The 26,397-nt window shown below is 45.0% G+C and overlaps 1 protein-coding gene across 2 annotated transcripts in view; it reads right to left on the bottom strand.

The window, feature by feature from the left end:
- LOC121693663 (neuronal PAS domain-containing protein 3) overlaps positions 1 to 26,397 on the bottom strand; it is a 267,957-nt gene that overhangs the window by 128,040 nt on the left and 113,520 nt on the right. For both annotated transcript variants that reach the window (XM_042073230.1, XM_042073231.1), the window contains exon 4: positions 14,134 to 14,216. In XM_042073230.1, coding sequence (XP_041929164.1) covers positions 14,134 to 14,216 — 83 coding nt within the window. The remainder of the gene's footprint in view (positions 1 to 14,133; positions 14,217 to 26,397) is intronic.

Below are 26,397 nucleotides of genomic sequence, written 5' to 3'. Positions count from 1 at the left end.
AGAGAGGGGAGAGAAAGGGACACAGACATAGAGCTCCTAGGCTACTAGCTCTTTTCCACTTGCGTTATGTGGTCTGATCATTGTGGAGAGGTTAAGTTTTTTTTTAAGTGAGCTCTGAGACAAAAGATTCAGTTTAATGATATGTCAAAAAGAAAATGTCTTATATCAGTGAAAGTCTTTCAAGAGTCTCTCAAGGGTGTTGCATTTGTCTTTCTTGGGCAATTTGAAGCTTTTGAGAGACTTTGCAGCAGTTTTGAACTTCATTCAGAAGAGAGATGAGTCTCATTTGAGCCGACACAGATCACATAGAATAATTGCCTGAAGCACATATCAACGAGTTAACCAAAAAAAACAACACAATAACACTGGTCTGAGTGAAATACTGCAGTGTTCGATCTGTCGGCCCTCATTTTGCCGTTGGCACGTGTTTGCCATGTTCCTTCAGCTGGTCTTTTCAGAGTCGAGCTTAATTCCATTAACCTGAGATTGACAGTGGTTGATGATCAATAAACATCTAACTGAAGGGCTTCAGCATCTTAAACACTGCTCATCAGCCTGTAGGCTGTGTGCATGTGTATGTTTGAGCGTTTGTGTGTGTGTGTGTGTGTGTGTGTGTGTGTGTGTGTGAGAGAGAGAGAGAGAGAGAGAGTACATGTAAGTGAGAGAGAGGCAAAGAGAGAGAAATAATGTTTTTGAAACATGAGCCGTGTCGGTTTGAAATATTTGTACTCATTTCTAATCCAACATAATAAACATAATGCATCTTTATAATACTACGATAATACCTTTGTGTTCTCTCTTAACTGCAAGCACTGAGGAAGCACCAGCTCACCACAAATACGCCCCTGAGAGGCTTTGGTGAGATCGAGCCATCATGGCTTGTATCAGCTCCTCACAGGGGCTCACACACACAAAGCCAGGCCTACTAGCTCTTAATGCTGTAAGCTCATAGCTTTTATTCAAAAGCAGCCACAGATATGTACAGGGGGAAAAAAGGCATTGTGTGGATGCGTTGTGAGCGATGATTTGAAGAGATTTCTTTAGAACACTGCTGAGCGTGATGCTGTTTGGAAAGACGCATGGGGGGGGGGCGTGTGAGTATGGAAGAAAGAAGGAGAAGAAGGTGAAGAAGAGGAAGGTGAAGAAGAGGAAGAAGAAGAAGAGGAAGAAGATGAAGAGGTAGAAGAAGAGGAGGGGGATCTCTTGGTTTTCTTTTCTTACTTCTCTGCCACTTATTAATCCACATGCTCACAATTTATAATGAAATTATTCAGTGGGATCAAATTCCTTAGTGGCGACACAATGAGGAGCGAGGCGAAATGAGAGGATTAATTTCCACGGGAGGATTTGAGCGCGGCTTTTGCAGGCGGAGGTTTACATTTCCACCCATCATTAGAAAGTCACACGCTATGCACGGAGGCAACCCCGCAGCCCCCCGAATCGTCTCTCTCTCTCTCTCTCTCGCTCTTTCTCTCATTCTCTCTCAGTCTCTCAACGCTTGTCTCCAATGTCCATCTGTGTCCGATGAGACAGACAGATATCATCCACATTTCTCATGTAAAACAAAAATGTTCCAGTCGTTCTCTCTGTTCTCTTGGCCTAGACATATTATGCTCCCGGAAGAGGCAATGCTTCTTGCTGAAACAGCCTCTTGACTCGGACTGATGGACTGGTGAGGCCACTGCCAGATTGAGATGCGGCACATAAAAGCCACAATGGAAGAGACTTCATATTCAAATCATCAAAAAGATATAAAAATAAAGAAAGGGATAGAGTAAGAATGAGATGAGAAGGAGAGATAGAGAGAGAGAGAGCAGGGAAACATGGGAAAGAAAGAGAGAGAGAGGGATGAGGAAGAAAGTGTATTGATAAAGTGAGAGAGAATGAGAGACAGAGAATATTGTTGCAGCGCCAAAGGCACAAGATGAAACCAGTTGTAGGTGGGCACTGGACTGATGTTTTAATTTGTCTCTGTGTGTGTGTGTGTGTACTCTCCTCTCCTCTCCTCTCCTCTCCCTACCTCCCTCCCTCCCTCCTGTGCTGGGTTTTGGATCACATTAAGGGAGAAAGGAGAACAGAAGCACAGGGAGAGTGAGGGAGAGAGAGAGAAATGGAGAGAAGAGAGCAAGGGAGAAAGACAGAGAGACTGAGAGCTAGAGAGAAAGCCCAATTGAGTAGGGGGGGGGGGGACAAGAAGGGGGGAAGAGAGTGAGAGAGGGGAGAGGAGAAGAGGAGGGGAGTAGAAGGAGAAGGGGTTTCTCTCTCTCTCTCTCTCTCTCTCTCTCTCTCTCTCTCTCTCTCTCTCTCTCTCTCGCTGTGTCTGGCCCTCTCTCTTTTGGGACGGTGCCCCGACGGCCTGCCCGAAGCCTGTTTAAATTCCGCAGGTATCTCAAGGTTGTTATCTATTTCGGATCAACAGCGCAGGTCAGGGTTCAGGGCCGGCTGAAACTCCCCAATTCTCAGCAGGGCGGCTGATTGACAGCAATCAGCCTCTCCTCCCCGTCACTCGGGGAAGCGCGCCAGGGTCAAGGCAGCGGGCGATTTCGTCTGTCATTTTTAATTATCCAAATGATATTCACAGACAAAACCTTTCCCCATCCATCAGGGCATCGCATTACCATAGACAATGTTTGTTTAAAGACTGGCCTATAAAATCAAACAATTATGAATGCAGACAAGCCTCAGTATTGACTGCATAAATAATAAGGGGTGAGCCTTTCTCCCTCTTTTTTTCTCCCTCTCTCCCCCTCTCTCTCTCTCCCCCTCTCTCCCCCTCTCTATCTCTCTCTCCCTCTCTCCCCCTCTCTCTCTCTCTCCCCCTCTCTCTTTGCTCCTCTCCTCCTCCTTCTCTTGTCTCTAAATTCTCGTTGCTAATGAATTGCTGGAGCAGCGTACGGAAGTTGAAAGAGGGGTAATCAGGATGCCCAGCTCCATGCTGCCCGCTGACCTTTCCTACCCTCGTCAGACTCCGGAGTGGCCGCCCCGGTCTGGTCAGCATTCCATAGGAGCGTTATTGACAGGAAGAGGAGAAGGAAGAAAAAAAAGAAAAGGAGAACGAGGAACGGAAAATAATTCAGCGGCAGCGAGTGGGATACCTATGCTGCCGCCACACATGTGAACAGGAGCGGACATCTGCGCTGTGTGCATATCTATGTGTGTGTGCTTTAGCATGTGTGTGTGTGTGCGTGTGTGTGTGTGTGTGTGTGTGTGTGTGTGTGTGTGTGTGTGTGTGTGTGTGTGTGAGTGTCAGTGGATGAGTGACAGTGCAAAGTGTGTGCCCTCATTGAGCCTCATTAAGCACACATTCACACTTCCTTTTAGAAAAGTTCCGCGACGTCTTCTCCAAGAATCCTGATTTGCGTACGGGTGCGCCAGCGGGAGGCTTGTCAGCGAGAGTTAACTCCACGCGCACCTTCCCTCGCATCCTTCACCTGTGCGCCGTTAACCCCTGACACCCGCGTCAGCTGGCGCTAGGACCCAGCTGCCACCTGCCGACAGCTCCTACCTGTGGCCCTGGTGCACACCTGCACGCCCGTGACAAGCCGTGCGGGGGATATGGGCGCCTCCAGATGCCACCTGCACACACACACATACAGATACACACTCACACACACACACACACACACCCACACACACACACACACACACACATACACACACACACAGATACAGAGAGACAGAGAAACAGATGCAGACACGCACACATGTGCACGTATACACACACACACACACTCACACACACACTCACACACACACACACACACACACACACACACACACACACACACCACCTGTGCCTGTCTGACTGCCATCTCTCACCTTTACCCTGCACACAATTCCTCTTTCCCTTATTAACTCCATCCTTACTTCTCCGGCTTTACAATACATACTTTTCAACCTTCCACCTCATGTTGCACATGAAATGCATATCACTGCATATTATTGTTCCTCAACATGCAAGGTTCAAAGAAATGTGACTTTCAAACCAACACTGAATGTTTTAATCAGAACTATTAAAGTCCCTGAATCTATCCCCGGCGAGCTTACACACCTCCTGACAACAAATCGATTCAGAATACTGCCATACAGTCACTCATGAACTCTATGGTTTTTGGCATCACTAGCTCCAGGTCCTACCACGTGAAGCCTTCCAGTGAAGCCTATAAAAACGCCGTAATGCTTTTATGCTGCACTGGGAAGCACACCGTGGCGTTTTTATCTCAGCACTCTTCCAAACATAAACATGTTAAGGAGCTCTCAGGGAAGATTGCTCAGGAAGAGTTTTGGAATGACAAACACAAATACACTCACGGCTTGAGTGCAAGGGCTTCATTTTCACAGCGAGAGAGTTTATGTTTCTTCTTTTCAAGTTTTTTTTTTACACTTATATTTAGTGATGGGAGTGTTCAATTGCAATAACCTCATATTTATCCATCCAACAGATGTTTCTAGTCATTGAGTTCTGCGACATTTGCTTTGGCAGTATCACATGGTGCCTATGGGTGCTACAAAAAAGGCTTTACAACATTCAAAAAAGTGAAGTCTGAAGCTTTTACCCCTGTGCTTATTTTAGCAAAACACTGTTGTTTAAACTCGACCATGTCCAAGAGCTCTCGGAAAAGATTACCCTGTGAGAGTTTGGCGTGTGTGTGTGTGAATGAGAATGAGAATGCCAATGCGCTGACAACCTTTTGAGCTGCTAAAGAGGACTAAGACGGAGTGGCAGAAATGAAAAAAAGCATGCTAATAACAGCTCGGGCATTCTTGCTGAGTGTCTGTCTGCGGAGGAAAACAGTAGTTGGATGGGTCATGGAGAAATTTTGAAGAGCCATCAATTGTTGCTGGACAGCGTTTCAAACTGTGATGGTCTGCTAGGAAGTGGCTCAGCATAGAAATTAGATGTTTCCCTGGCTAAAAATGTGAGTGTGTGTGTGTGTGTGTGTGTGTGTGTGTGTGTGTGTGTGTGTGTGTGTGTCTGTGTGTGTGTGTGTGTGTGTGTGTGTGTGTGTGTCTGCAGGGTGAGTGAGTGTATGTGTGTGTGTGTGTGTGTGTGTGTGTGTGTGTGTGTGTGTGTGTGTGTGTGTGTGTGTATGTGTGTATGTGTGTGTAAATGTGGGTCTGCAGAGTGAGTGAGTGTGTGTGTGTGTGTGTGTGTGTGTGTGTGTGTGTGTGTGTGTGTGTGTGTGTGTGTGTGTGTGTTCATGTGCGGGTGAATGTGTGTGTGCCTAAATGTGTGTATATATATGTAAATTCTGTTCCCATTATGTTATGCAAGCTAGTGAACCACAGCAAGAAGGCTTCTGACATGTTTGCTTTCAACAGCAAATTAGTCAACAAAAGGAAAACCATCAAGTTGGGCCCGACAGCACTTCTTAGAGCCTGCAGATAAAAGCACACCAAACTGACCGCACTTGACATCAGACAGCCCTTTTTATATCAACATTACAGGGCATCACAGAACAGTTTTCAGTGATGAAATGCCACTAGCAACAAAAAGCCATATCCACCACTTCAGCATACTGGTGACTGATTTCAAAATGGTTTAATAAAATGGTAACATGTCACAGCCAATTCCTCCTTCCTGGTCATAAATGATCACTATTAGAGATTAGCGATTATGGCAAGATGGTTTTAAATCGTGGGTCGTTTTTTTTAATCCGTGGCCGTTATGCGAACATGCCAATCTGTTCACACATGAACTCTTTCAGTGTTTCAGTGTTTCCTGAGCGGATTATTCTGGGGTGGGATGCGGGGCTCCTCCCTAGCTGTGGTGTATGGAAAACGCACACAATGACTGACCACGACCAGCTGGCTGGGTGGGGACCGCCAGACCCCCGGCTCAGCGTCGGGGTAGCCGAGGCACGCCGCCCCCCCCCCTCTCCCTGTCCTCCCCGGCAGTGGGCCGCATTCCTAGACTGTTTTGTCTGGGGTAGGGACGAAAACGAACAAGAGAAGGGAGAAGGGAACACAAAGGCCATTTTCAACACTGGCCCAATTAACCTCCGCCATTCTGGCTCTGAAGAAGGCACACAATGGCCGTCTGACCCGGAGTCAATGTCAATGGTCGGCTTGATGGAATGGACTGATCTGCATGAGACAGAGTGGAGCAGGCTGGGGCTCTGTGGCAACGGAGGGAGAATGCCTTCAGCACATAATGCCTTTAGTATATATTCTCTGCCTTTTATTGTCTGGTCTTGTTTCTCACCCACTCTCTCTCTCTCTCTCTCTCTCTCTCTCTTTCACTTCCTTTAACTCTTTATCTCTGCCTCTCCATATATCTCTCTGTCTCTCTCCCTCTCTCTCTCTCTGAGACTGCAGTATTCCAAAAGAAATATTCTCCTCCACATGCACCATCTCTTCTTATCTCCTACTCTCCCCATTCCACAAACACACTCTTGCCTTCTTTATTCTATTCCCTCTTTCTTTCTCTCTGTCTCTCTCTCCTTATCTCTCTCTCCTGCTCGCGCTCTATCTTTCTCTCCAAAAACCCACTCTCCAAAATTGTTCTTGTCCCACAGAGGGACCTTGCAAGGCAGGGAGTATGTGTGTGTGTGTGTGAGTGTGTATGTGCACGTGCGTGTGTGTGTGTGTGTGTGTGTGTGTGTGTGTGTGTGTGTGATAGAGAGTGCTGCTGCGGCCATGTTGCTTGTGGTGGTTCCTCTGCACTGCAAATCAACCTGTGATTACGGAGCTTGACAGCTGCACACAGACGGCCTCAAACACAGATCCCGCCTCCGCCTTGATGTTATGCAAATGTAAACAGCTGTCATTTCCAAAAGCTGCCGTCTCCCAGCCTCTCTGCCAGCGTGAAGATCGAAGGGTGTGTGTGCATGTGTGCGTGTGTGTGTGTGTGTGTGTGTGTGTGTATGTGGCAGAACCACTTCCTTCTGAGATCCAGCCTTTACCAATATGAACCATACACCCACACACATGTTCCTCCTAAGTCACAAAAAACAACAACAAACAAACGCACCATGTACGGAGACAACTAAAAGCCAACAAAAAAGCCAATGGTGGCAACAACATCAACCAAATATACAAAGAATGGAAGGACATTAAACAGGCGACGATATTAAACGCTCACCGATGAAAAAGACCCTTGATGTGTGGCCATAAAGATCCACAATCAGCAAGTTGGCAAAGTCTTCTGAGACTCCTTTCACCTTTGCACTCTACAGGTGTCGACAGAAGCGAAAGACTCTTTCAAGACCAAATGTGCGTTCACACCCCCTAAACATAAACACACATGCACACACACACACACACACACACACACACACACACTCACACACACACTCACGGCAGGCGATTAAAAGCCCTGCTGTCATCCTGCGAGGACAGCCTACAGCCTCTGATTTCTCAGGAACTAGCCGCTATTGATCCGCCATCATTAGATACGCACATCAAAACCGCTTCACCCTTTTTTGTGCGCAAGAACAAAGGGAGAGTGATCATTTTTTGCCGTCGGAGACAGACGGAGGGAGGGAGGGAAGAAAGGAAGAGAGGGAGAAATAGAGAGAGAGAGATGAAACTTCTCTGCACCTTGTCTTTTCTGATCGTAATGAGATGAATCACAAATGGGAGAGCTTCAGAACAGCACTCCAAAAGATTCCGATCGCTAGTTCACTCACACAACAGAGGGGGCTTCTGCTCAAATAATTTCACGGCCAAAGTAAAGGGAAAAACAGCTCTGTACTTTCTTGACCCTTCCTTCCAAACAGGTAGGACCTCACTGGCGTTGGCAAAAAGTTTTGGCCCAGGTGAGAAAAGAAGTTACTCAATGCAACCATAACAAAGCCAAACAGCCCAATTTTTGTAACCAACAGTAACTTTAAAAGGTACTTTACTGTGGAAGTGCACTAACAAGGAGACATTAGTGTTGCTCAAAGTGTCAATATCACGTTTTGGAATAGGAGTCCTAAAGATAGTCTTAAAACCTGTAATTGATGACCTTAACCTTTTTTAACAAGTTGTATAACTATGACTAAGAATTTTAACCATGCGTTAATGTGGAATTAGCTGTAACTCAGCCTAGTGTTATGATGGAATTGCTCTGAAGGGTTGTGGTTAAGAATACGAATGGCTCCTTTTAAGAGTGTACTCCTGCATACATATGCTTAATAGGTTGATATATCAACCCAGTCTTTATTATTGATGTTTTTCAGCTATCATCGCACAGGGCCTAAATTTGGCTATTTTCACTAAAAAACAAGCACAGGCTCAATAATCATTCACCAATCCATCTTCCCCTCTCTTTTAGAGTAATTTACAGTTACGCTGAAACTATCCATTTGCAATTTGTTTCAAGCTATCCATCTAAAATGTGCTCGATTCAAACCATTATGTGGATGCGATCTGAAATTATTCCAACTGGCAGGAGGATCATGCCTGCTGTCAATCTGCCAGCGAGCGGCCGTCCACTGTCTGCCACCGCGGATAATGACCCCATGTCAGTGAGGGCCTCAGTGCAGTCCACTGTACTGCGCAAGTGACACCAGCCAGCGAGAGAGGACAGCAGCAGTCAACAGCACGCCACGGAGAGCCCTCATGAAAGAGATGGCGGAGGAGAGAGATGGAGAGACAGATGGATGGTTGGAGTGTTTGAATTGAGAGGTTGGTAGGATCGTGGATAAGCACTAACCTCCAATGACGTGAACCCATCACTTGAGGCCAAAATATATGAGAGGAAAAGATGGAGACACAAACCATATACTGCATGCACTCACATACATTCTCTTAGATGCAAACATCAATAAACAAAAACACACACTCATACACATACACACACAGACACATACACAAAAACACACCTTCTGTTTACATTAGAAATTTTGCCAGGTAAAATGATTATTAATAATATATAAATAAAAAAAGATTAATGGTCATACAAAACAAAACATGCTTTAACAGCAAAGCTGTGTTTTAATCAAAGCAAATAAATGAATAACATAACTAAATCTTATTGTCATTATCTTATTTTATCGATTAATGCAAGTCCCCTTTATACTCCTGTGAGACATCGTGGGGAGAAAATAAATTCCAATCCAATCACAATTCTTTCCCTGGGAAGTTTCATTCTGGGCTTGTGGTAGTTATCTAATCAAAGTGTTCTATTTCTTTGAGAAGGGTGTAATTTAATGGAACCATCAGTGACTCTCTGGGGCTGTCTGAAGGCCTATAGACCCTTTCAACAAGGTAAACAAAAACAATGCTTGAACGTTCTATTTGGGCCCCAATCTACTTCCTCTGCATTAAGATAACATATGGAATGTTAAAAAGGAAGTCTTGTGGGGCCAACTATGATGCTGATAATGGAACTCTCTTGAAAGGGTCTATACTGCAACAGTAAATACCAGTACCCTCAAGGAGAGTCAGTAGTAGCCTTATTATACTAATTGGGGCAGTTCCATGCTTACCTCATATTGAAAAATAAACGACATGTGTTTAATCTCATATCACAATGCCACTTCTTTAAAGATGAACTGCAACGTCTATTATTACACCCCTAAATATCTTCTCTGTGCCTCTTCAGAATACATTCAGAAGTTGTGTTCATGAGCAAGTCCCTGCATGGGCCTTAGAATGGCTTAATGTAACTTCCTCATTTGGACAACTGGGATCTATCTGGCCCCGTCCTCTGTCCACACACTGCTCACCTGCTACTGGCTACTGCAGGCCACTGGACAATAGCTAGCTTGTTTGCGTCTCTATGAAGAACTGTCCACCCACAGATACTCAGAATGGGCTCTGTACCCTTATGACACACTAATTGACTGAGGCCTGAATTGGCCCACCTGGGCTGTGATTTGTCGAAATGTAAATCCAAAGCAGATATCTTCGGCAATGTCACCGACTGTTTATTTCGCTTATTATACGTGTCAGCAGAACACTGCCATTCCTCTGTCGACTTAAGTATACATTACATAGGTTATATTTGAGTTTGTAGTATGTTATTGAAACATGTGCCAGTATGTTTTCAATTTCAAAGAATCCTTGCGGGAACCCTGCCACACACACACACACACACACACACACACACACACAGGAATGGCCCCAAATACATACACACACACAGACCTTCTCGTTGTGCTGTCTAATTATTCTTCCTCGGAGCATCAACTAAATATATATTCTATATTGAACTGTAGCCGTAAGCAACTCAGAGAGGGAAAGGGAGGGGGGGGGGGGGGGGGTGGAAAGCCACAGTGTTTGTGTCAGTGGGGACCTTTGGCTGAGGCCAGCTGCCTATGCTGGGGAGCCCCTGCATATTAAATCAGTTAATTGATTATCTGGGTTGACAAAACTGGGCTCGTAAATGTATTCAATGTACAAAGCAGACAGAGAGGCCTCTGTGCCGGGGCCCTCTCCCCGCCAGCCCTCCACTCTCAGCTGGGCCAGCGCAGAGTCAAAGGGGCACTGAGCACAAAGCAGCGGAGGAGGAGGAGGAGGAGGAGGAAGAGGATGAGGAAGAGGAGGATGAAGAGGAGGAGGAGGAAGATGACGAGGAGGAGGAGGAGGAAGAGGAGGAGGAGGGGGACGAGGAGGAGGAGGAGAAGGAGGAGGAAGAAGAGGAGGAGGGGGACGAGGAGGAGGAAGAGGAGGAAGATGACGAGGAGGAGGAGGAGAAGGAGGAGGAAGAAGAGGAGGACGAGGAGGAGGAAGAGGAGGACGAGGAGGAGGAGGAGGACGAGGAGGAGGAGGAGGAGAAGGAAGAGGAGGAGGACAAGGAGGAGGATGCACAAAGCCAGCGAGCCAGCCATTATGGAGGGGAACAAGTGTGTGTATACATGTACGTACAGGTGCGCACACATGCACGCACACACACACAGACCTGGAAAAGTGTGCCTAAACATACGCATATGGCTGCAAAGGCATGCTCATACACACTCACACACGCATATACTATACATACTGTATATAAACACACACTGACACACACGTGCAAGCATACGGAAGCACAAAAACAAGCATGTGGACATCTTACAATAAAAGGTGAGCTCACTGATAGCCCTATACGTTCGTAGAGCTAACTATCATAAGAATGCACACAGGCACACGAGAATGAAATAAGAACACTCTCTCAAAAGCTCACACTTAAGAAAACACACAAGAGATCCCAAGTTCCATCTCTATATAGAGACAGGAGATGGGAATAAATGTCCCTGTCACAAGACTAGATCGCTTAGGCCTGTTGGCTTGTTGACAAACACTGTCAAAAATGCTTAGTTGGCATACACTGTAGGACCCAAATGCCTGGCAAAACACGGGACACAACTCAAAAGTTATACTCACAAGCCGGGAAAACATTAGAACAGACACAACAACAATTAAACAAGACTAACAAAGCACAGGTGGGCGAGGAACACGCCAATAATGAGGGAATGGAACAAAGCTCAGGAGAGGGGTGGAGACAGAATCTCTACGTACTGTAGACAGAAGGCGGAGATACATGTTCCTGTCACATGAATGATCAGTTAAGCCCACTGGCCCAGTGACACACACACACACACACACACACACACACACACAAATACAGACACACACACACACACACACACACACACACACACACACACACACACACACACACACATATATACAAATACATATACACACACACACACACGCACACACATATAGACCTGCAAGTGATGGCCGGCCACATTATTACATTGATCAGGCTCTGCATCTCCACAGCTTCAGATGACAAATACACACTTTTGGCCAGTCAATTGCTCACCTGACTTGATTCAAACAACCTCAATCCCATGTCAGTCAGCCTGCCTTCATGCTAAGGCTAACTTTACGATTGCTAATAGATGCTGTATATTCGTTTCATTATGCATTTAAACAGCATGTCATTCCAAGGTTCAGTAGTTTTTAAATTCATAGACATCATACATGCTGGTAAATCTGACAGCCTTGGACACATAGCACCTGGGCACTGAGGCGCCGAAATCACTCACTGACAATATAACATTAAAAATGGCTTTCTCCCAAAGCTGCTGAAGTTCTTTACTTAATACACACAAAACTTACATTAAACGTTAACTTTAACATTTGGGGCCAGTATTCCTTACGACTCAAATCAACCATGCCCTCTCAAAAAGAGGATAAATATAGCTACAGTAACAGTGATTAGGAGACAGGTACAGCATATTCTCTAGGTTGGGCAGGTGTTGCCCCTAAGATTGGGTCAATTAAAAGAGTGGTGAAATACAACAGAGAAAGGTTGCTGGGACTAGAGGTGAATCCACAGCCTTTAGGCCTATATATCTGCAGCTCTGGCAACACAGGTAGAGGCAGGGCTAGTTACCAGGGCGAGAGGTGAATCCACAGCCGTTACGTCAACAGCTCTGGCAATGCAGGTAGAGCCTCAGCCCCCAACGAAGCACCTCATCAAGGCCCCTCTTTATTAAGCTCTATCAGCCGGTCTAATCTGTCTAAAATTAGCCGCGGAGCTCAACAAGTAATGACTGCCGCGCATCCATTATCAGTTCATTTTCCCCCTATCAATCACCAGCCGAGCATGCCTTTTTTTCCAAATGTCATCCCAAAACTTTTCACAATCAATTAAGCTGAAGATTAATGGGGACAATTTGCCAGGAACAAGTCCTTCCTTGAAAAGGCCACGCCTCGACAGACTTTCAGCCTGGTATTGATGTTAATTATAAATTTCCGTTTCCTTGTCAGACACTTAACCTGTAGAAAGGAAAAGATCACCACCCATCCTCCTTTCCCCCCCAACCCCCCCAAATCCTCTTTTCCCATTTTTTTTTTGGGTGGGCTTGTGAACTATGAACAGCAGCACTGTTTATCACGGTTTAAATACCTCTCAGAAACCTTTCCCTTTTTTTTGGGGAAGGGAGGACGAGAGTGAGTTGTTTTGTGTGTCAAGGAAATCAATAGCGCGGCGTGTCTTTCCCGAAATGCACTTTTAATGACGGAGGGGGATTAAACACTCGCAGCCTGCCCCCGTCACATTGAAAACCAGAGCATCCTGCATTACAAAAAAAAAGAAAGGGAAAAAAAAGAAGAAAAAAAAACAACAGTAGTTGTCACTTCTCATCATCTGCCTGCTCATAGCAAAGTGTGAAGACGGGACAGTATGGCTGACACGCGTTTCCCTGAAGACCGTCGCCGTTCGACGGCATCTCGCGCACACAACCTGAGCCGCTCCCCCCTGTGCATGCCAGCACAATGCTTCCAGGCTTCTCAAAGGGCCAGACGGATGAATATTTAACCCAAAAGACAACCTCCTTTCTCGTCTGATTAACCACCGTTAAAAACCCACAGGGTGAAGATGTCTATGCATAGAGGGACTGAGGAGAGAGAGAGAGAGAGAGAGAGAGAGAGAGAGAGAGAGAGAGAGAGAGACGTTTCCCCGGGAGGATTTCTGATGATTTTGCAGGTCAATATTTTTACGAGATGAGAGAGAAACGAGCACACATGATACAAGTTAACACAGCACCTAAACATGGCTGCTCCTGCTAACAAATCCCATCTGCTTTGAAACACGTCGCGCCTGAATGAACACACATACACCGAAGATAAATACAAAGGAGAAGTTCATCAGCAAATGGAGCAGAAAAATCCACTTAAACAAAAACATACAGAGCTTCTTATTTCATTAACATTCAAGTCAATGTTTGCCTTTACTGAGCATTTCCGAATGATGCAATACTCCATTATATTTTTACAGTCAAAAATGAAAATTAAAAGGATTGAAAATGTACAAAGATGTAGCAAACTACAATTATACTTGAAATAATGGCAGTACAAAAACTAGAGGTAAAAGTGGTGGTATAAAACTATTTGAATTGTAACTGCCAGTATCATCTTGATATAGCAGTTTTATGTGAAGTACTACAGGCCAATCTAAGTGACCTCTATGGTAAAACATAAGTAATTAAATTTAACACATATAATTTATCAGAAATAAAATGTATGTGATAGTTGAGTGTACAAAATGAATAGAGTTGTAAAATAGGTTTTTGTATTAGAGTTTCAAAAGTGTTAAGAGTGGGTTGGTTGTTTGTATAATGTAACTGTGTGTGTGTGTATATGTGTGTACATGAATGACATGATGCTTGGAGACGTGTGTGTGTGTGTGTGTGTGTGTGTGTGTCCTACCTGCAGAATGTGGCTTCCGAGGTGCGGGTCAAAGATCTCTGAGGCAACGGCAGTGGAACTCCTCCTCCTCTGAGCTCCAATAGCTGAGGAAACAGAACACACAGCCGGTCAGTGAGTCAGAACATATGCTATGGGCCTGCTCGTGTGTGCGTGTGTGTGTGTGTGTGTGTGTGTGTGTGGGTGTGTGTGTGTGTGTACTGTATGTGTGTGTGCGTAAGAACTAAGAAGCAACAGAGTGACAGACCATGATTATTCAGAATGTTAGGATATACAGGAAAGTGTGTGATAGTGCATGCTAGTAATTTTAAAATGCAGAGCAAAATTATTACAGTGGAGACCATAAGCATGGAGGGTCAGTGTGTTTGTGTGTGTATGGGGGGTGGGGGGGAGGTGTATGTGTGTGTGTGTGTGTGTGTATGTCTGTTACACTCCTATAATCCCAAAATGACTTTGCGACCCAATCAGATCATGGTGCGTGTGCCTACTGATGCCACGCTGCTAAAACAAACATGCCTGACCCGGCGCTGTGCTGCATTGGCACTTGCAGCATGGCATACACGGAGATGCAAATGGGAGTCTCCCCCCCCCCTCACCACCACCCTTCGCTCGTGGCACTGCTTAGCTGCCGCTATCGCTAACTCCTTGCGCTCCTCTGTGTGCGCGCGCGTGTGTGTCTGCCTAGCCCGGCCCCGCTGCTCGCTACAAAGCCTTGTTTTCATAGGAGGGGGGATAATATCGCGGCATTGATTCCGCCGCCGAGCAACTAGAGAGCTGTGCCCTCAAGGCATTTCTCTCTCTTCCTCCCTCTGTCTTTCTCTCTCTCTCTCTCTCTCTCTCTCTCTGTTTTTTTTCTCTCCCAAGACTTCTGACTTTAAAGTATGGAGGAGCAGTGCGCTGCCATGGTGCCGCTAAAAAATGGCCTGAGGTAATTTCAAACTTAACAGACCTTGTCCCACCAGAGCTCATTATGGGGAATTTTATAACAAAGTGCTCTGTACTTAATTTTCAGAGCTTAGCCAGGCGTTTGGGTAATGTTGCTGAATTAAGTGCAATTAATGATGTAATAAAAAGCATTGAATGGCCATTAAAGGCACTCAAGGACCAGAAGCAAACAGAGGTCAGGGTGATGGGGGTGGGGGGTGGGGGTGAAGGTGGGGTTGTTGCTCAGGAGGGGTGCTGGGGTAAGACCCGGAGGGTGAGGTTGGGGGGGGTATAGTGCGTGAGGCTGCCGGCTGTCCTTCAGCGAACCTGTGGTGTTAGAGTAAACACGCTTCTCCCCTCCAGTAATGCTCTAAGCGCTTAGCCCTGGACGCCTGGCTGAGATGACAAACACACATTGGAAGGACAGTGCTGTCAGAGACACACACACACACACACACACACACACACACACACACACAAACACACACACACACACACACACACATGTGCAAACTTGCATATACAAACAGACACATGCACACATGCGCACACACACACACACAAACACACACACAGCAAAGGGTACCAAGTGTATCTCACCAGGGCCTAAGACATGAACCCAAATAAACACAAACACAAACACACTCACACACACAGAACCGGGGAGCCTGATAGGAGCTCACAGCAGAGGGAGCCAGATCACACTGTGCTTTGAGGCACACAGCGAAATACTGTGAGTCATATGGATAGTTATACACACACGCATACAGGCCCATGGGCACATACACACACACACACACACGCTCACACGCACACACACGCACACACACACACACTCACACACACACACACACACACACAAATGCATTCCTTTAAGCAGGCAGCTCTCATGTAAAAATAATATGTAAGCATCAGAAACACACTTGACCAACTTCAATCATCATCCTTTCGGCACGCACCACCAAGACCTACACGAAGAAATCATCCTGTCTCTCTCTCAAAGGCCCACCACCACACTCCAGAGCCTCTCACTCTCTCTCTCAAACACACACACGCACACCATAGCCTCTCACTCACACACACCTACACTGCGAGGAGCGAATGGAGGGGGGGGGGGGGGGGGGGGGAGTCACATCAAATGAAAAATAAGGCGGTGGATTGTCTTATGTGGGAAATATTCTCTGACCTTGGGGATGAAGCGGGGCTGGAGAAAGGAGAGGCTGCTTAATATCTGATAATAAAGAAGTTAAAATGTTAAACGCCTCTGTCTGCGGGCAGACTCTCAGCTCGGCACTGGCCAACGGCCCGCTTCTTAATAACACCAGCATTACCCATTCACACTTGGGGATGAATGTGTGTGTGTGTGTGTGTGTGTGTGTGTGTGTGTGTGTGTGCATGAGTATCTTTATTCACTTCTCAGTGTTCTGGTGTGTGTTGTGTGTGAGTGAGTGTGAGCAGAAATGAGAGTGTATCCATTTCTTCTATTTTCTAGGGCCTATGTATGAATGCCAAACGTGTGTGTGTGTGTGTGTGTGCGACTGAGCATGAATGAATTCCTAAGCTGCACATGTGTGAGTGTGTCATCGTGTGTGTTTTCCTCTATGTTGAGGCTGGGCTGGGCTGACGGCTTTCCATCTTTCCAGGCTGGTAAGGAAGGCTGGCTCTGTAGTGGGAGCTGAACTGGAGTGCATCACTTCAATATCTGACAAAAGGACCCTAAACAAACTGATCAACATCTTGGACAATAAATGTCATCCGCTCTACAGCACTATCAAAAACCAAAAGAGCTTGATCAGCTGGAGACTTCGCTCACTGCCATGCACAACTGAAAGGCTGAGGAAGTCATTTGTTCCTAGGGCCATTGAACTGTTCAATGCCTCACTAAAGGGAAGAGGAGAGATAGACTTCTCTGCTTAGTCTGTCTGCCTCTCCACCCTCTCCATGTCCATGTTTTTTGAGTACTGACTGCCCACTACTGCTTACTACTGTTTTACTACTGTTTTACTAATGTACACAGCCTAATGTCTTCACTACTTTTTTACTGCTACACTGTTTTTCATGCTATATTAGCACACATGATCAATGGCTGCGGTCAGGCTTCTGATACAATACTGAATGAATGAATGGCTATAATTATTTTACCTCAACCTGTTCTTGCACTGAAATAGTTTTTTTATTTTACCTTGTCTACATTATACTTTACTCTCCTATTTGTCTATATTTTTTATGCTGGTCTCTAGACCTTACTCTTGCACTGTTGCACTGTTGGACTAATGTTGGACTACTTTTTGCACCTTTACCATGACACTCACTCTTTTGAGCACCTTGCCAGGCACACATAACTAAGGACTATGGTTGGACTACTGTTTGCACCTTCACCATGACACTCACTCCCTTTAGCACCTCACCAGTCCCGGCCCTGTCACTACAAGCGTCTTATGCTTGATCACCCTCAAGCACATTGGACTTTCTTAATTTAATTTATATAGTGTATTTAGTATTTAGTTTTGTTAGTTTTCTTATCTTTCTTATCTTCTAATGTCTTTATTGTACAGTGGAGTTTAGTTATATGTTTATACTTATACTTATGTTTACCATTTCTGCTGTAAGTGCATGTTGTGTGTTATGTCTGTATGCTACTGAGACCCTTGAATTTCCCCTTGAGGATCAATAAAGTATCTATCTATCTATCTATCTATCTATCTATCTATCTATCTATCTATCTATTCTGTCCCCCTGTGTTCATACATGAAGAATATCACATTGACATGTGAGACTCTGTGTGTGCCCAGGCGTTTACAATACAGGTGCCCATACAAATGTGTGAGCGTCGGTGTGCTGTATATGTGTGCATGAATGTGCTCACACGTGTGTGCTCATTCCCTCAACCATCTAGTTTGCCGCTGATCTACATTCTTGCCTTGGATGCAACTGCCCACCACTGAGCCCCTTACAAAGCTGGCTAACTGGGCCAGTCCGTGCTGTGCTATGTTGTGTTGTGCTGTGTTGCGTGTTATGTTGTGTTGTGTTGTGTTGTGTTGTGCCGTGTTGTGTTGTGTTGTGTTGTGTTGTGTTGTGTTGTATTGTGTTGTGTTGTGTTGTGCCGTGCCGTGTTGTGTGGCTGTGTTGAGGCTGGGCTGGGCTGGGCTGACGGCTTTCCATCTTTCCAGCGGGTGGAATTAAGAGGGCCCTGCTTTGAGTCGGAGAGTTCTGCGCTAACAAAAGCAGCTCTTTTATTCCCTCTCATCTAAAGATGCCCAGAGATGTGAGCGAGAAAAGAAAAAAGATTAAATCTCTTCCCTCACAAACAAACAAACAAACAAAAACACTAACAATCAACAACATCAGCAGCAAAAACATCAACACCCTCAACTGACGATTCCACAGCCTACTTAAAATATTTCAAACATACACCCTCTAATTGTTCGTACAAAATTAAAACATAATGGGCCATTTTCCTGAACATGGATTAAATGTAGCCTTACTAAAAGATTGTTTTGCGATGCTAATTTGTATCAAAGTTTTCTTTGTCTAGGACTAAGCTTAATCCATGTAAAGGAAACCATCCCAATAAATGATGCATGTTGAGCTGAAATGGGAGGGTGGCAATCGGTAACTAACCTCCCCTACCACCACTGCCTGTGTGTGTACAGGCTGCATCTACAGGCATCTGTACAGTGGTCCCATGGTGCAGCTTCGTGCAGAGGCCACCGGCGTGACAGCAGGACACCTCTGTGACAGACTACACACTAGGGGGGCCGACCGGGGAGATTCAATCGGCCTCCGTCTCACGGCTGTGTGAGCACACACTGAGATGAATATAATTGCATATTGATCCTGGACATTATGCTCTATTGAGCTCTGAGCCCTACACACACACACACACACACACACACACACACACACACACAGACACACACACACACACACACACACACACACACACACACACACACACACACAGATGGGGCAATGACGGGAAGAAGGCACTGCTAGATAAAACACAAAATGACTGAAAGCTTCAAAGTAATGCCTCATGGGTCTGGGTATACATATAAACGTGTGTGTGTGTGTGTGTGTGTGTGTGTGTGTGTGTGTGTGTGTGTGTGTGTGTGTGTGTGTGTGTTTGTGTGTATGTGTGTATTTGCATGCATACGAGTCTGTGTATGTGTGACTAAGTTTTAGTTTATTAGCTGGTTGGACTGAAATGTGTAGAGGCAAAAACATACAATTACAATTATTTGTTGGCACATAACATTACTATAAATAAACAATTATAAACAGTGTTATGCAATAAAGACATTTAATGTATCCACTTCTTTAGTGCAGTGGCCTCTAAACTTCTGTATCTTTGTTATTAACTGATGGCTAGTATAAGTGTTGCTCTCCTGTCTTGATGAAAAATCTTTCATTACAACTGAAGGTCCACTGACGACAGCTGAGATCCCTTCTGGGCCTAAATCAGGTATGATGAAGGACCAGCGAGCAGACCACTAGAATAGAGACTCAGAGTCCAGGGACACTGGAGTGCCTGAATCAAATTCACATACATGCAAATCGCGCAGGAAACATGATTTAGACTAATGCTGTGGCATTAGAAGAAAAGATCAGTTTGCACCTAGCCACTCGACACTTCATGAGGCCACGTAATGCAGTCATGTCACAAACAGCTTTCTCCGCACGCACGCATGACAAGCAATATGCCCAATTTGATTTCTCCACAACTGTGCCAATTTCCGAGCCGAATGAAAGTCAATTTAACTTTTTTCTTTTTTTTTTTGGTGCGGGCCCTTTTCATAAGTCAACATTATTGCTATTGTTAATTCATTTCTCATTTAACGGCAAACTGGCGAGAGGGGAGAGAGGAGACACGCACGCCTTTCCTCCACCCCCACCCCCACCACCACCTCCAAACTGTCATTTCAAATCTTCAATAATTTCTCATGAAGGTTAGCCCCTCATATTCCCCAGTTCGGGATTAGAGAGGGGCTAAATGATGGTACCGTTTTTTCTCTCTCTCTCTCTCTACCTTTCTTTACCCACAGGCTCTGGGGCAGGTACTGTTACACAAATTGCCAATTCAATTAACAGGGTGTAAACGTGCAACTGGCAGCTGGCATGGAGGACAGCTATTTTGGCAAGTGTCAGGCCCAATTCATCAAGCTGTCAAAGCCGCTCGCCGCTCGTCGCCGGGAGGCCACGGGACTCGAGCCGCTGGGGCTCCTGCGCCGGGGCCACAATGGCAAAGTCGTCTAATCCGCTCGGTGGGGCCAGCGTGAGAGAGAACGCTTATGTGCACACACACATATACACACACACACACACACACACACACACACACACACACACACTCTCTCTCTCACACACACACACACACACACACACCACACTCTCTCTGTCTCTCTCTCTCACACACACACATAATGGCTTGCGTTGGCTGGGCCGTCTCTGTTGGGGGCTTTTAATCTGGGCCTGGGAGATCATTCACTCAGTCAAGGGGTATTTTGGTGGTGGTGCGAGGGGTAGGGGGTGGCAGTTGAAGGGAGGTGGTGTAACACCAACAAAAAAGTATAGGGGATAATTGGTTGGGGAGGAGGGAGCTGTACAGCATACAAATCTAACATCCGTTAAACCCCACCTCACACTCAACACACAGAATACCTGTGTCCATGGACTATCCTTATCTCACCATAAACATAAACACAAAAAAACACATTTCCTAAACCAGAATATCACGATGAGAAAACATTGTGGTCAGTGCTATAGCACGTGCTACTGCAGCTTAGACACTAAGAGGCAGTTTGTCAGGAGTAGGGGGTGGGGAGATGTTTGATGGCAAATCGCTGGAGCACCACAAAGGTCTGCCAAGCACTCTGAGGGCCCTTTCCGTTCCATCAGCCCCCCCTCCGTCTCTTCTCATCAGGTGCTCAGCCCGGGCGCACATTGAAAGGCAGAGAGCCTTAATTGATAGGACTCTGGACACTCGCTAATTAGCACTCAACACCTGAAAACACATTACGAATATTTACACACATATACATACACACAAACAGACAGACACACACACACACACAAACAAACACACACACACACAAGAATTTGCACACACACACACACACACACACACACACACACACACACACACGTCCACAAATATTAAGGCAGTCTGAGGCAGACATGGATAATTATGGAATTACAGCAAAACATACACGTCTGATTCCAAAACGTATGTTAATTATGCAATCATGGGAGGCAACGGGATCCAGTCACTATGAGCACAGTAAACATTCCTGCCAACAAACAAACAAAAGAAACAAAATAATAAACAAATAAACTAATTAAAAGGTCATCACGGAATATGCCTGGGGAAAGTGGAGGCAATTTTCTGTTAATTCCACCATGGTTCTAGGAAAGTAACTACAGAGTCAGATGAGCGGGACCTTTCTTGTTTATTATTTCTCCTCTTGGCAAACCATCTCCACAGTGACGTTTGTTTGCAAATATGTCAACTGAAAATCTTAAACAAGGCAGAGTCAAATGTGCTGTGATGTATTTAGACAGCATCAATGAGAGGAGATCACGGCCAAGTGTTTTAAAAATATAAATAGAACAAATATATTAAAAATAATCTCAAATAAGTGATGTCTGTACTCTCTGAGGGTGATGAAATGGTTATTACCGTAAACTATTTAAAATGGCCTATTGCATCAACACTAACGCAAATTGCATTCTGCATTAAGACAAAAAGCAGTCAATGAGGCTCCTGTGATCATGGAAACAGATCTGAGCTTTGTGCTTCCTTTCTGACGTGGCATTTTATCATGTGACACAATGGTCAGTATGTATAGCTTAATAACCAACAGTGTGCACGTATGATCAGTATAGCCTAATAACCAACAGTGTGCACTTATGGTCAGTATAGCCTAATAACCAACAGTGTGCACTTATGCAGAAGCAAATGACATCCTTTGATTCAAAGACCCTCAAGTCCACACTGAGCATGTCCCTTAATCACTCCGGAGCATTCACCAAAGAACATTGAACAAGCAATAAACTGAAAATATAATGGCAGTCGTTAGACTCGGGTTTTATGTACACTATTTTCATTTCCTAATTGTAACACGTCTCTACAAATCAGGGGATGAAGACTACGCTCACGCCGTTTTACTTTAGACCCCAGACCCGCGCACCCCACCCCGACACAAAACCCTCCACCCGAGCTCCCCACACCCTCTACGCTCCCCTTCTGTGTCCTTCAACCCCACAATCCACCGCAAATGTTTTCACTGAGAAAAAGCCCATTAAATAATTTACTGACCACAGCTAATGACAGGGCCTGATCAGACGGCCGTCGGCGGCTGCGGTTCTTTAATAAGTCATCAGGATGAGGACGAGGGCTGAAACATTTGTTTTAATTAGCCGCTTTTTCAACTTCTTTCACAGGTTTAAGTTTTCATGATGGGCCTGTTTAATAATCCATGCTCATCTTTTTGCTCATTTATGTCATCAAATTTTAACCGTCTCCCTCTCTCTGCCTCTCCGTCTCTCTCCCACACTAATGACGTGTTTCAGAGATGTAGTCTAACCACTTCTTTCCCCCCCATTTCAGCTCCAATAGTGTAAGAATAGCCGCCAAGTGTCTGCATTTCTGTGTTTTTTTAAGCCTGTGTCATAAAATTTCAAATGAATTCCTGTTGTCAAGCTTTAGGCCACTTTGACCTGTTCTTGTATATGTTATATGTAATTACATAGAATAATCATGTATAATATATAAACATCATATGCTGGATCTTAGACATGGGCGATAAAGACTTAAAACTATATCATGATATTTCACAGTATTTTTTTGCAATTATGATATAAATAAATAATATGTGAACCATGCAAACACAAAATAGTCAATTTAATTCTGACCATCATCAGTGATGAACTCCTTTTCATTGCCCAGTTTGAACACTGCCTGCCATGCTTGTTTTCGTTCTACTTTTGCGCTGCTCACATTGCAGCGAATATATAAACATGTCATCAACTACATCCTTAATATCACAACATGACAAAGTCTTATCAAGGGGAGGAATTCTACTGGTATATCGATATTGATACGACATGGCACATCCATATTTGGTATGTATTATTATTAACCATGAATACAGAATGGATGTATACAGTACATAATATAGGTATACTATAGATACACAATAAAGTATAGTGTGTATATAATATAATATATACTGTATTTCCTAATAGCATACTGGAATGCTGGCTCTATATAAAGCATGTTTTGTTGTTTGTTTGCATGGGCTTGGCCTTTCCCTCTGCCAGTATGTGTGGATATGAAGACAGCAGTAGGGGAACTGGGGGTGCTGTAAGTGGATATCGGAGGGGGCTCAGTGGCCATGGCAGCGCCAGATTACACCTTGAGTGGCATTCAGCGAGGGAATAATTGTCTATGGAAAAGACTTGTAGTGGCTCTGAAGTTCCCGCTGAAGTGATTTGATATTTTATCATTCTGCCTTTTCTCTCTCATCACGACGCAGAAACAACTGTGTCAGATCCGCCCGATAAGAGCTGCCCTGAGAGTGGACGGCAAAGCACTCGGGGTGACAAGTATTGTCCAGCGGAGATTCCTATCAAAGCCGAGAGGCTAGACACCGAGCTGAACAAACACTGCACCAGACAGACGCGGTTCTCAGAACACAGATGTATTGCAATATTTTTTGTGGTATTGTGCTCGAATGTTTGTTTTAATTGATATCTTGAGTATGTTGTGTAGGATGTGTATAGACATGGGTATTAATAGGTATGTTCTATATGCTATTAGATGTAAATATGTGCTAATGTGTATGGATGTCAATTAATGTATATGGATGTTATACATTCAATACAGAATGTCTATCAGATGTGCTAAATGTGATTATTACCCCGTTATGACAAGACATTTACTAGGCAATGTGGCATTTACATTTTATTTACAGTCAGATGACTTGGAGCTATTGCTCAACTACACCCTTTCATATCTGATAAGATGACTGACAAAGGCAGATATGCATAAAGACGTCCGTCCGTTACTCATTCTAATCTACATATTTTTGTGATGTCAAAAAACAACATTCTTTGGTATTAGAAACATACTACTGGGTGTTCTTATGGTGTCTTCATTTATAGTTGTGTCCATCTAAAGTCGTGTGACTCCTGACTACTCTGACTGATGGTGCTTACTAGTATGTATGAATTTAGGTATGTCCATCTAAAAGCAAAAAAGCTCCATTTCACTAACGCATTGTTTCTAGTATTTCAACATTAATTTAATCCCACAGTATTTCTATTTCATGAATAGTGCTGAGTGGCTTGCAGGCACATCCCTGGTGCTGCCATCCTGCAGGTCTGAGATGCTAAATACAGCCATCGATATCTGCCCCAGCACAAGGGGCCTGGCAAGGGGAGGAGATTATTGACATTGAGCAACACAGTCGGGGTCAAGTTCAAGGGGCATTTCCACCCAATCGATACGCACACCTGAAAATAATGAATGAAAATAGGAGAGGCCGAGAGAAAAAAAAAAACATTTAATTTGGAGATGCATTCATTAGTTGACCAGATGCATTAAAGAGGCAGAGGTAGAGAGAAGAGGAGAGAGAGAGAGAGAGAAAGAGAGGGAGAGAAGCAACAACACAGTCCAAAGAAACAAACAACTCATTACTGATATGTACAGCAGTGCATCCACACCCACACACACGCACACACCACACACACACACACCACACACACACACAGACACAAACACACACACACACCACACATACACACACACACACACACAGACACAAAAACACATATACACACCATGCACACACAGAGACACAAACACACACACACACAGACCGCACACACACACAGACACAAACACACAGAGACACTATTGAGACAGGGCCTCTCCCCATGGGCCATTGCCCACCTGCTCTGGCTGGCCCTAAACGGCAGTCCGACTGAAAATAGCCTCTACAAATGAAACAGACAATAACACTGGAGTAATATAAGCAGGCCACTGGGGGCACTAAAATCCAACTCAGTGTGACTTATTTGTAAATCGGAGATCAATTCCACCTCGCGTCGCCGCTAGAGACAGCGCCCAAACTACCGGGCAGGAAAAATGGCCTGTGTGATCAGGGAGAAATGTTCAGCCATAAAAGAGTGCGGAGGCTCTCGGTCATCCACTTCTTTTTTTCCCCCTCATTTTCTAAAAAAAAAAGAGCAAAAGGCATAATTGACTGTGAAAATGTAAATGACCGCTAAGGACATTCCCGGACTCGCGTGCTGGCTAAAAGGAGCGACCGTTTGGAGGATTCCAAGTTTACTGAAGGAAGCCAATAAATCTCAAAGTACTTAGTCAGCATTCAACTGTTCAGTTTGCTTACGCCGTTTAATAATTTAAACGTATCACTATGCAGATGAGACGGACTGGAAAAACGGTGCACACGCATGACTGAGCCATGCAGCATATGCCATTTAGACACTAACACAGAGAGAGAATGACAAAGGGACGGAAAGAGAGGAGAGGGAGAGAGAGAGAGAGAGCGAGAGTGGTGTTATATGGTGAAGGTGTGCGGGGCAGAGAGCATATTTGTTGAGCGCCTTCACAGCCGTAGCGATATTACAGGAGAGGACAGCCGTGTGAGGGCTGCCTAGCAGAGGCTTCAGGAAAACATGGACATGTGTAACATGATGTATGAGAATCCCTCCCACTTCCATTTTAACTGCCTGCCAATATGGCAGCTTTGGGACTCTCTCTCTCTCATCCTGCCTCTCTCTCTCATTCTCCCTTTCTCTCTCTTCTCTCATTCTCTCTCTCTCATTCTGCCTCTCTCTCTCTTCTCTCATTCTCTCTCTCTCTCATTCTGCCTCTCTCTCTCTTCTCTCATTCTCTCTCTCTCTCATCCTGCCTCTCTCTCTCATTCTCCCTCTCTCTCTCTTCTCTCATTCTCTCTCTCTCTCATTCTGCCTCTCTCTCTCTTCTCTCATTCTCTCTCTCTCTCATTCTGCCTCTCTCTCTCTTCTCTCATTCTCTCTCTCTCTCTTTCTCTCTTCCTCTCTCTCTCTTTGTCCTCTACTCTTGTCCTTGACTCGGAACGCACACCAGCTGGCACCTACCCAATTCAAAATACAGTGGAGATAATTGTGTGTGTCTGTGTACAGAGCAACACACACACACACACACACACACACACACACACACACACACACACACACACACACACACACACACACACACACACACACACAGATCCACCCACACCCACACACCCACACAGACACACACCCACACCCACACACACACAGACACAC

This window comes from Alosa sapidissima, chromosome 19, assembly GCF_018492685.1.
Source record: "Alosa sapidissima isolate fAloSap1 chromosome 19, fAloSap1.pri, whole genome shotgun sequence".
Lineage (NCBI taxonomy): Eukaryota > Metazoa > Chordata > Actinopteri > Clupeiformes > Clupeidae > Alosa > Alosa sapidissima.
This window is presented reverse-complemented; position numbering and strand designations above follow the sequence as displayed.